The sequence below is a fragment of the Limulus polyphemus genome, unplaced genomic scaffold, assembly GCF_000517525.1.
Source record: "Limulus polyphemus unplaced genomic scaffold, Limulus_polyphemus-2.1.2 Scaffold7031, whole genome shotgun sequence".
NCBI classification, from domain to species: domain Eukaryota; kingdom Metazoa; phylum Arthropoda; class Merostomata; order Xiphosura; family Limulidae; genus Limulus; species Limulus polyphemus.
The window spans coordinates 17,730-30,307 of record NW_013672641.1 but is presented as its reverse complement, the minus strand read 5'-3'; the positions used below and the strand labels follow the sequence as shown (position 1 = coordinate 30,307).

Here is a 12,578-nt window from a genome sequence, read left to right as displayed (position 1 = left end):
CAAAAACAAACCAACAATCAGATCGGGAATTTAGTATTTCCAAGACGTGGATATTCTCTGTGTTTAATAGCATTGTAAAAAAAACGGAATAAGGATCAACTTGGGAACCCAGAGCCATCCAGAAAGAGCCCTCCAACAAGTCGTACCCCAGCCTTGGTAATCAAAATGCGGTGACTTTTATTCAGTGAGAATCCTCAAGCGAAAATGTCAGTTGCAATATCCGTCCTCGTGCTCCAAGCAACAGTATGCAACACAATCAAGAAGGATCTACACCTGGAAACAAAGCCGCTGTTGTATGGGTTCACCAAGATAAGGCTTCCAATAATACCTCTCGCTCAGACAGGTATTCATACTATTGCATACGAAAATATACCAGTTAAATATCCCGGAAGCAGAGCCTATTTGTTCCTGTGTGACCGGACAGTTAAAATAGACACTGGAAAACCATTACATCGATGGATTGTGGAAAGCACGGGAAAGTTATGTTCTTTTAACATGACAACCTTACAACAGAGTTGCCATGAAAACTGCGATTCAGAGCTATTGCCATTATTCCTGGTCGTCAGATAGAATATGACCTGATGTAATGGCATGGACTATAACAACGTAATGAGGTTCCAAAAGTGTTTTCGTATAACGTACACAACCCTCTATATTTCACGTTTCTTAGCGTTTCTCATATTTTAACACACATTCAAAATACAATACGAACCAACGTACATTAAAAGTGTTCCTACCGGCTTTGATGACCGTTCCTGGAGAACGGCGATATGGACATGACCTAGTGGTTAGCGTTTTGTACTGTGGAATCAAGGAGACATGGTTCACGTCCCGTTTCCCCAAAAAGAAAAAAAATGCGCGTCGCACATTGGAGCTGTGGGTGCGTTATACGAGTAACGGTCAAACCCCACTGTGGGATTAGGTCAATTCAAGAGTTAGCGGTGGGTGATATTGACTAGCTGCCTTCCCTCTTGTCTATTAAGTCAAAATTAGGAACGAAAAGCTCAGATAGCCCTTGTGAAGCATTGCGCAAATATTCGAAACAAAATGAAAAACGCCGAAAACTAATCCCATTACAGAAAACTTTGTGAAAATTATCAACGTCATGAAAGCCCTTTATATTCAAGTACCTTTTAATTTTGTTTCTAACGATTGCTCTAGATATGAAGCGTATTTTTCTTTTTCATTGAGCATAGTTTTAAACGTCTAATAAAACATTAAGTAAATGAGCCTATCCTTACGAATCAGATGGCAAACTATGCCTAACTATACGAAGGATAAACATGATAACACCTAACACGCTTGATAATAATCCTATCCTTTTTTTAACCAATAGTAACGCAAAGGAGGTTGAATAGGGGAAGAAATGGGTATCACTCTCCAGCGCATAATAAACGTTGGATACGTAATCCGAATGTTATTAAATAAGATATGCAGTTTAAGAAAACTGATATTTTGGTGAAGGTGATTTGACAGGATCTGTTTGTTGAAGAGATGTAATGACTGAGATCATTATGACCATCGAGATAAGGACATTTTACTAAGTGAATCTTCAAAATCATTAAAGTCGCCACTCTTGAATTTTAATGGAAACAGAAGTTGATAGAAAGCCAAAACTTTAAAACGTTTGTTTTACATTTACATCATAAAACTCCAAAAATCATGCAAATGTTTATTAATGTGATCATTTTGGACGTTTTCATCACAATTTACATTCTGAACTAAATCGTTTTTTGTTTTATTTTCTTGCTCCAGCTCCTAAATTAGGCAATTAACTAAATGCTTATGATATTAACTGAAGTACGCCTTGCGCATATTTTATGAAAGCAAAAACTTGTGTTCCGTTTTTTGTTGCTGTAAGTCGAAAATATGTACATGTTTTAAACGTGTTCATTTTGGTAATACGAGTTCAGACGAAACGTTTAGCACTTTAAACGTGTTCATTTTTACAATACGAATTAAAATTAAACTTTTAGCATTTCAAACGCGTATTCATTTTGGTAATTCGAGTTAAGAAGAAACGTACTCATTTTATTAATACGAGAAGACGACACGTTTACGTAGCATCAACCATTTTATCCATGTTTAGTAGACGCCCTTATTATATTTCGTAAAACATACAAATAAACACAATAGAAAGTTTATGTTTTGAAGTATTGCGGATGAATATGATGTGTTCATATCAGTTAGTATTATCTTTCTGTCTTTGATTTATTTGACGGTTTGTTTGTTTGTTATGAATTTTGCGCAAAGCTACACGAGGGCTATCTGCGCTAGACGTCCCTAATTTAGCAGTGTAAGACTAGAGGGAAGGCAACTAGTTATCACCACCCTCCGCCAACTCTTGGGCTACTCTTTTACCAACGAATAGTGGGATTGACTGTCACATTATAACGTCCCCACGGCTGAAAGAGCGAGCATGTTTGGTTTGACGGGAATTCGAACCCGCAGATTGCGAGTCGAGCGCCCTCTAACCACCTGGGCAGGCCTGGCCCTTATTTGATGGTCGCTGGCCGTGTCATATTTGTCTATGAAACAATTTTGCTTGATTTTCAAGAGTGTGTTTTAATTGTGCATTCAAGATTTATTTAGGTTTTAATGCTTTCGTTACTTTCGATTTAGAATTCTGGCATTGTTCTCCAATTTTGCCCCACAGTGGCTCAGCGGTAAATCTGCAGGCTTACGACGTCAGAAATGAAGTTTCAATACTCGTTGTGGGCTATCTGTGTTGTGCCCATGGTGGATATCGAAACCTGATATAACAAGCAGTAAACACTCAAATGTTACCTGACTCCGTAACAAATGCTTACTGAACAGGATGCTGGTTTGTTGTTGTTGCGGTGGTTTTTGGTGACATCAATGAGTAAGTATAGGAATAGACTTAGAAAAGCAAACTTTGTATGAAAGAGATTGTATTCACCCACTACGGGAAGTGTCATATTGATTTCTCTGGAAATGATATCGTACATTTCTGAAATTCGTATTTCAAGACTTCTTTATGTCTAGTTATTTTTTTCTAAAACATACATCTCTTTCTACAGACTGCTTTGAAAAAAATACATAACTTACAAGTTAGTAAATGCGGCAGTTGAAATGAATCTAACGCTCACTCTAGTTAGCATTAAGTAAAATCATTTCTAGATTAAACACTGCTTCACGACTAAATCTATAGATAAAACCCTCTGCTTCGCGGCTAAATCTTTAGTTAAGCCACTCTGCTTCGTGGCTAAATCCTTAGATAAACAGTTAAGCATTTCAATATCTCGAGCTAACCTTTTTAGTATATAATGTTTTTTGTATTGTTTGACTGCCTTACTACTCCAGTTGCAAACAATTTTCATATATCTTGGCGGTTAAGCCTACTCAAATAAAAATTAGCCTAATCTCCAATACAAAGTGGGAAACACTGAAACATGCTTGTTGCACAGTAAATTGTGACTAGAACGAAAAATAAAACGTTATGTATTACTATATATTCTGCAGACTGATTTGTTTGTTTTTTGTTTTTTTTCACATTTTTCGGTCCTAACCGTTTTTAGTTAATTGTTGTAAACCTAACAGCACTCGGTATCAGCAACAATAGGTCAAATTTCATCTGTAATAGTTCTCTAGAATTCGGAGCTGGAGAGCCAACTTCGAATCTGTGCGATACCAAACATTATTTTCCGCACTTTAAGTTGTGGGTGTGTTAAAAGAGTGATAGTCAATCCCTGAAAGTGGATTTTAGGTGGTTGAGGTTTGTTGATTGGCTGCCTTCCCTCTGATCAGTATAGTTCAAAATTGGGGACAACGACAAATAACCTTAGCGGCTTTGCCTTAAACGCCGACGTATAATTCAACCGAAGACTAAAGGAAGTACGGAGGTGAATAAGTATTATTTCAAAATATTTTAGTTTGATTCCGCTTGACATCACATGGAAACTAAAGAAAAACTAAGTTTGGGTGCTGTTTACCTGTGATGTCCTAAACTCACTTTCAGTGGCATATAAATGGGAACATCAACATCCTCATGATAAAAAAACTGGCCAATAATAAATATGGTGGACTAAACACCTCCAACTTTTGGTAGGAAACTTGGCAGTCCTATAATCATTAACTTTATATCGTTATTCTTCTTTTTTTTTAGTTAATAAGAGCATATTATTGAAACCTAGAAGCTCAATAGTTGTTTATATTGTTATCTTTCATAAGTCAAGATACAAAATCTGTTAAATAATAAGCAATAAAGGATGAAAATGAAAAAAAAAAAAAACTTTTGAACTTCAAACACTTTAAATGGAAACGTTCCAGTAACTAAAAATAACCTCACGAGTGCGCTCAACCGAACATTACCTAACACAGAAAACAATTAAGAATGAGTAACATTATTCTATGGGTATTTTCCAACAATACTTAAACAGTAAAAATGAGTAACGTTATTCTATAAGTATTTTCCAACAATAATTAAACGGCAAAAAAATGAGTAACGTTATTCCATGGGTAGTTATTTTCCAACAATACTTAAACAGGGATAATGTGTAACGTTATTCTATAAATAGTTTCCAACAATACTTAAACGGTGCTTAAAGTCTACAATCAAAAGTTTTGAAGATGCCAGTAATTGGGTAAAGAAACACTAACCTGATTTAAAATAGACCTTATTTATTTCAAAACGTCGATAACTTGACAAGGTTTAACATGAATGTAATTTTCTCAAGAATTTGTTTGTTTGTTATATTTTTCTCGCAAAGTTATCTGAGGTCTGTGTACGCTGACCTTCCCTAATATTGAAGTGATGGACTAGAAGGAAGGCAGCTAGTTAACACTGCCCATCGCCAGTCAGATCGAATAGTAGGATTTTTTTTTAAGTAACGGGACACGAACCTTAGAACCTCAAATCCACTTGTCAGCAGAATGCTGGTGAATATTATCTTTTACAAACAAATCCTAGTTGTGTTTAGTCACTTGATTGACTGCATATTATAATTGTAACTGTTATTAATTATTCATTACCTGAAGACGACACGCACCTATAGGCTGAAACGGCACAGTGTTTTTTATTATTATTTTTATTGAAAACAAAATAACTCTACCGCAAAGTTGTTCAAGATATGAAATAAAACTTGGTTTTCTTTACACTAAAAACTTGAGTTGTTTTTTTGTCTAAACAGTTATATTTCTCTTGACGTCTACATTAAGGACGATTTGTCTGAGGTTCCATAACTTTATTATTTTATTACAGAGGTCGTTCACGTGTCAGTGTTGTCCTAATTTCAAAGGCCGTTACTGCGAAGAACTGGATGGTTGCCATGACAACCCATGTAAAAATGGTGGATCTTGTTTCGACGTAACAGACGGGATTAGAAACGCTGGCTACCGTTGCTTATGTTCTCACGGTAAATATTTTCGCTTAACTTGCATGAAAAATATGAAAATAGTTTTTTTTTATGGTTTAACACTAAACGATACAAAGACAAAACGGGCGGTGGTGACTGTAGAGATAATACTGGAGGACGAAAGACCTGTAAAGGTAGCACAAGTAAACTTGATAAAGTTTCGAAAGCATTGCGCCTTCAGATCAACTAGGCACAGATAAGAAGTTTAACATTCAGAACAAACATTCCCAGTTTGCCCCTGAAGAAGAAAGGTCCACCTTTCGAAAGCGCTCGGGTTATAGGGCTTTCATTAATTTCTCTCAAGACTTCTTGAACCTACGTGTTTTTCTAACATCGTGAATATTGGTACCTTTTATTACTTTTATTCCTTAAGCACATTGGACAGGGGTGTTAAAACGTATTGTTGTTGTTTTCAAAGAATAACAAATACAATAATATTTTTTTTTATAAATTACAATACGTGAAATACACGTTTCATAAAGTGTTCGCTTATTTACTAGGCCCCTTTCATATTTGGAAATTATCAATTAAAAAAAATGTAAACGACATCCAAATCAGTAAATTATCTTTGTGCAATCATACCCTCCAAAGATGTCCCCCCAGTAGGACAGCGGTACGTATTCGGATTTACTATGCTAAAATCAGGGGTTCGATTCCCCTCGTGGACACAGCAGATAGCTCGATGTGGCTTTGCTACAAGAAAACACACACGCACCCTCTAAAGATATTGTTTTAACCATTTTTCCCTTTATTTTATATACGAATGAAAATGTTTATGAGAGAATATTCTATAATTTGCATCATATTTAACTGAGAAACATCAATAATATTTTTTGTGGTTACTAGTCTGTACGATCATATAAGTCTAATTAATAATTAGATCGAGCTACTAATGTGCCCGGATTAAATCCTGGGTTTTCGTCTTAGAAACAACTGGTGTGCTATCTACTCATCTGAGACCCCCCCTATGATTCAGACATCCGTCCCTAATTTTAAACTGTCGGAAAAGAGGAAAAGCAACCAGTCAGCAGCATCCGCCGCCTGTGGAGGTTGCTCTTAACTGAATAGCAGTATTAACTGTCACTCTTATAACACACCTAGAGCTGAAAGTGTGAAGAGTGTTTAGTAGCGTCACCTCTCGGCCCCCAAATCCTTAGATCCCTAGTCCAATACGTTAACCACAAGACCAGGTTTAGAACCCGTAACCATTGGCTTCCCAGTCCGATACGTCAACCACAAGGCCACATTTGGAACCCTTAGAATTCTAGTCCAATACGTTAACCACAAAGTCACTTTTGGAACCCTTAGATATCTAGTCCAATACGTTAACCACAAGACCACATTTAGAACCCGTAACCATTGGCTTCCCAGTCCGATACGTTAACCACAAGGCCACATTTGGAACCCTTAGAATTCTAGTCTAATATCCTTTTCACACGTCAGACCACGATATCCTTTCAAAGCAGGAATACGAAAACGAGATTACACAACATTGCGGTTTATGATCAGTATACAAGGAAGTAAACCAGTTCGCTCTAATCATATTCGCAGTTTAACATGTTTTAGTAGGAAGGGTAGTTTTATAGAATCCATAGATCAGGTTTAACATGTTTTAGTAGGAAGAGTAGTTTTATAGAATCCTTAGATCAGGCTTAAATGTTTTAGTAGGAAGGGCAGTTTTATAGAATCCTTAGATTAGGTTTAACATGTTTTAATAGGAAGGGCAGTTTTATAGAATCCTTAGATCAGGCTTAAATGTTTTAGTAGGAAGAGTAGTTTTATAGAATCCTTAGATCAGGCTTAAATGTTTTAGTAGGAAGGGCAGTTTTATAGAATCCTTAGATTAGGTTTAAATGTTTTAGTAGGAAGGGTAGTTTTATAGAATCCTTAGATCAGGCTTAAATGTTTTAGTAGGAAGGGTAGTTTTATAGAATCCTTAGATCAGGTTTAAATGTTTTAGTAGGAAGGGTAGTTTTATAGAATCCTTAAATGAGTGAACTGAAACTGTGCACTTATTACATGCTTTGTTAGATAGATTTATTAAATATCAGTGATATTTCCATCTGAAACTGTGCACTCATTACATGCTTTGTTAAATACATTTATTAAATATCAGTGATATTTCCATCTGAAATTGGAGCCCAAATAACTCGGTATAGAAACTAATAACAAAAATGTGGTTAAAACCATTCGGTTGCTGTTGTTCTGTACACAAAAACCTCCTCTACTTAAGAGTAATGCTTTCGAGGAAAAGTGACAACGCCCATTCAATTAAGGAAATGCACGTGTGGAATATTCACTCTTACGCATAGCTGTGATATATCGTGCTGTTACACCGTATTTCTATGAGATCTATTATAATATATTATTTCCCAAGGGCATATTTTGTGCATGCAATATTAATCACAAAGTGATATATATATATATATAAACAGTAGAGAAACAGAGAATCATGTAGACTAATACATGTATATGTAGTCAAGTACATGGAAACGTCATGTTCAAGCCTACAGCAGTTTGTAACTTTTGCAGAAACATTTTCATTTAGGCATATATATAGAAATACCCACTGTATCGATTTCAAAACAGATTCCCCCCTTTACTTTTATCTTTTAGCCATTTCCCGTTTCTTTACATTCATTTGAACATTTCGATCCTACACTGGATTTTTCGGGGACCAGGTCAACCAAGAGTCCGTAGATTATGTATTTTAGATTGTTAATTATGGGTGGACTATCTAAGGTCCGTATTTATACTACGATCTTCTAAAATTTCTGTATTAATGTTTCACTATCGACAGTTTAGGGTGCATTAAACCAGTGTACATAATAATAACATATTGGATTAACAATTCTAGGGTTTCGGGTTCCAAATGTGGCCTTGTGGTTAACGTATTGGACCAGAAATCTAAGGGTTCCAAAAGTGACTTTGTGGTTAACAAAAGTCGATGTGATGAACAGCCATGTTTTAATAACGCCACCTGCTGGGGAAATGAAACAAACTACTGGTGTGACTGTCCAAAAGGGTTCGCTGGTCAGAACTGTGAGACGAATATTAACGAGTGTCTGTCCGGCCCTTGTGTCCACGGGGTATGTGAAGATGGTAAAGGAGTATTCACGTGTTATTGTCTACCGGGTAAGCTTGCCTTTGTCATCACTGAATGTTCTCTTCCTTAACGATAAGTTGTATTAATTTTAGACTTGCAATTATATAACGAGTACTCGCAAAGCTGAATCTTAATTTCATTATCATATGCACTGACAAAGTTCTCAAATACAGATTGTATGTATATAAACATATTTACTTAGAAATGTTAAATGTCATACGGTCACTGTTTCCCTTATCGATTGGTGACAACGCGTATTGGTAATAGCTTCTTTTGTGACTTTCGAATTTGCTTAGTTTCCTCGAAAGGGCACAGAAGGCCGCCTGAAGGGGGTCACATGTTTTAAATACTCGCACCACAGCACTACGTCACATAAGAAACGCTTAACGTTGCAATTTGTACTATCGTGACGTCAGTAAAACAAGCACATACCATGAATCACGAGAATAATTAAGAGTTGTGCACTCTATAGGCTACAACACAGCATGACATATGAACTTCAAAAGCAAGAAATAAAAGTATTTGTTACTCTTGTCTGCGGACTTAAATGCTAAAAACCGGGTTTTGATACCCATGGTGGGCAGAACATAGATAGTCCATTATGTAGCTTTGTGCTTAACTTCAAATAAAGAAACAAAAAACAGAACACTTTCGGGGACCCTGAGGAAATACATCTAGCTTAATCCTTACTTACAGCTATACACATTTCAGTCTTTTTTACCCTTTAGATTAACAGTGTATAACCTGCAAATATTAATCTCCTTAATGCATGTTATGTGTTCATTTTAATGTTAAATTTTCTTGTAAGCCAGCTTTGTACAAATCCACAGGTTTTGGAGGTGATCACTGTGAGTTCGAGTACGACGAGTGCGATTCTAACCCTTGTGTCAACGGAGGAGCATGCGAAGACCTGGTAGCGAGTTACAAATGTCACTGTGGTCCAGGCTACAAAGGCAAACGATGTCAGATTAAAGTAAACCTTTGTAGCCCTAACCCTTGTCCTAGTCCAGCACAGTGCGTGGACAGAGGCAACAATTACAGTTGTATCTGTCATTCAGGCTATAATGGTATGTCCTTGGCTCTCTCGTGTCGTTTTATAAGTTAGCTGTCAAATAAGTTTTATTCAGTGAAGTATCTAATTATGTAATAATCAAGTCGTGCTTAAATCTTATATTTCTACCTATAACATGGGCCCAGCATGGCCAGGTGGTTAGGGCGCTCACTCGCAATCTGAGGGTAGCGGGTTCGAATCCCCATCGCACCAAACATGCTCGCCCTTTCAGGCGTGAGGGCGTTATAAAGTGACGGTAAATTCCACTATTCGTTGCGCGAATTTCAAAAACAAAGAAACAAACAAACCATTGTAAACTTTACGCTGATAATACAACAAAACAACAACGTTTCTGGCTCAGTTTATACTGATTAGTTGATATGCAGAAGGCGTGGTTCTGTAAGTCACCTGCTTGTATTCCCTTTTTGTGATTAGCAGACAGCAAATTACTCAAACATTTCATAAAATACTTTTCTTTCAGCCAAAAAAAAAGTTGAAATAGCTCGACTTTAGCTTTTTTTACTACTTAAATTTGTACACAAAGTCTAAAGTATGTTTTTTTTTCCTCACAAGAGGGCATTTAAAACACCATTAACATGTTTTCAATTATTTTTATATCCAAGAAATACTCACTAGATGTCTTACTAGGTACGCGTATGACGTATGAAAAACGTAAACAAAAAAACGACCCATTACTTCGGAGCAAAGTATTTACAGTAGTACCGATATTGCTCATAGAGAGCCAGGAGGATTAAATTACCAATGAATCTATGAAACTAGCTTTATTAAAATAATTGTTACAGTTTCTTGCTGTCGTGTGATTCTACTTTTACGTCATATCTTCACCATGAATGGGTATTTTTTTTCTCGAGCTACACGAGGAATAAATTCCGCAGATATTGTACCTCGGTACCCTCTGATACATCGAATATGACCGGACTTTGATCAACTAGAAGTAAATCCACGTATTACGTGTAGAGGAGGTATTGAATTAACAAATATCGCTAATTTTGTTTGGTTTTGAATTTCGCGCAAAGATACACGAGAGCTACCTGCGCTAGCCGTCGTAATTTAGAAGTGAAAGACTAGAGGGAAAGCAGCTAGTCAATACCACCCACCGCCAACTCTTGGGCTACTATTTTACCAACGAATAGTGGGATTGGCTGACACATTATAACGCCCCCACGGCTGAAAGGGCAAGCATGCTTGTTGGAACGGGATTTCTAATCCGCGACCCGCAAATTGCGAGTCGAGTGTTCTAACCACTTGGCCATGCCTATATCGTTAGTAATGTCAACAATATACCCTAGAAGGAGTCCATAACTTGAGGCCTATTTATAGTTAGCTTATATATGTAAACAAGACTGTGTATATAAAAAGTAACGACTTAACAATTAGGGAATGTTTGCTTTTAATACATAACTAGCAGAGACATGCAAAACATTTGCGATCAAATTGGTATCTTTATTGTAACAGTATTTCTTTGAATACGAGATATCTTGAATAATACAAAAGAATTCTAATCGCAGACACCGAAATCAACAAGTCCATTTGTTTTACGCCTTACTTTAGTTAAGCCTTTATTAGGTACGGTCTTTATTCGATAAAGAGATAAATTAACACGGTAACTTGTGTACGTTTTTAGTTAAGCCTCAACGTTACAGTACCTAGTTATCAATAAATAAGCTTATAATGTTAGACTTTTTTTAAAATTTTTATAAGCTTTTAAAATGCTGTTGTACAAAATGTCTTCTAAAGTATATTTACATCCGTTGAAATGAAGTGTGCGCGCATGAAGTTTCGGGATAGACAAAAACTGAATATTATCATAATAGATTAATAAATTCAGATTATATCTGTTGACAGGAGCAGGCTGCACTCAGCATTACAACCCTTGTTTCCCAAATCCCTGTCAGAACAGCGGCAGCTGCTGGCCTAGTCTCGACACATTCTTCTGTTCCTGTCGGCCTGGCTACACTGGTGACCTCTGTGAAGGTTTGAGAAATTATTTTAGAAATATAGCTATAAACAAATTATTGTTTGATTGATAAAATAAGAAAATATTATGTTAAGCTTCATATTAAAATTGCGTGACTTATATCATAATTAATATGAATTTGTGATTCAAAACGTCTATGCTGGCGAATCAAAGAAGCCAACTAGGCTTAACAAAATTGTCAAAAAATAAAGCTTGACTGCAAAAGTGTCTAAAACTACTGTGCAATTAAAAGAATATTTTAAAACCATCTTCTGTCAGACGAGCATTTGTTATTGTTGTTACACATGTTATCCTTATTCAGTGGACTTTATATTTTTCCTTGTATTCCCTACAAATAACTATAGCTCCAGCACACCCGATGATTCCTGATACTGTGTACAAAAAACATCCTGGGCAGTGACTTGTCACAAGCAAACATATTCCCGAAATGTTATATGTTTAAACAGCTACAATGTTGAGATCCGTAATGGAATAACTAATTAATGTTAAAAGTATTTACAACGAAATGTGAATTCCATCACATCTGTTAGTCTATATCAGCGTTTCCCAAACTTTTTTGGCCACGGAACACTTTTCAGCTAAGAAAAAGCTTACGGAATATTAGACACGTGAAATATCGGTGTAGACGGTATGTTGAGCGCGCAGCGTCCTCTAGATTTGTATATTATTCATTTATTTTTTTAATCAAATTACATATTAATGAATTTTTACATTTGAATGCTTATAATATATTTCCGATACAAACCTCTCCACTAAGGTATTATGTGGAATAGATATGACATCTTCTATAATTATTCTTCAATGTGAAATCGATATTATCTAATTCTAATACATAGGAAAATATTTCATAATAAGTTATGATCGTACAAAAAGTGTTAAATATTTTATTAAAATGTAAAATCATGATTTTCTCACGGAGCACCCATGAATCTCGGACGGAACATAGTTTGGGAAACGCTAGTCTATATTATTGTTACCTTAAGTAGCCCGGCATGGCCAGGTGGTTAGGGCACTCGACTCGCAATCTGAGGGTCGCGGGTTCGAATC

The 12,578-nt window shown here is 36.2% G+C and overlaps 1 protein-coding gene across 1 annotated transcript in view; it reads left to right on the top strand.

The window, feature by feature from the left end:
* The window catches only part of LOC111089686 (fibropellin-1-like), a gene marked incomplete at its 5' end in the record, with an annotated part of 20,187 nt that overhangs the window by 2,065 nt on the left and 5,544 nt on the right, over positions 1 to 12,578 (top strand). The window contains 5 exons of the mRNA XM_022402619.1: positions 5,222 to 5,375; positions 8,233 to 8,240; positions 8,288 to 8,510; positions 9,312 to 9,548; positions 11,399 to 11,527. Coding sequence (XP_022258327.1) covers positions 5,222 to 5,375; positions 8,233 to 8,240; positions 8,288 to 8,510; positions 9,312 to 9,548; positions 11,399 to 11,527 — 751 coding nt within the window. The remainder of the gene's footprint in view (positions 1 to 5,221; positions 5,376 to 8,232; positions 8,241 to 8,287; positions 8,511 to 9,311; positions 9,549 to 11,398; positions 11,528 to 12,578) is intronic.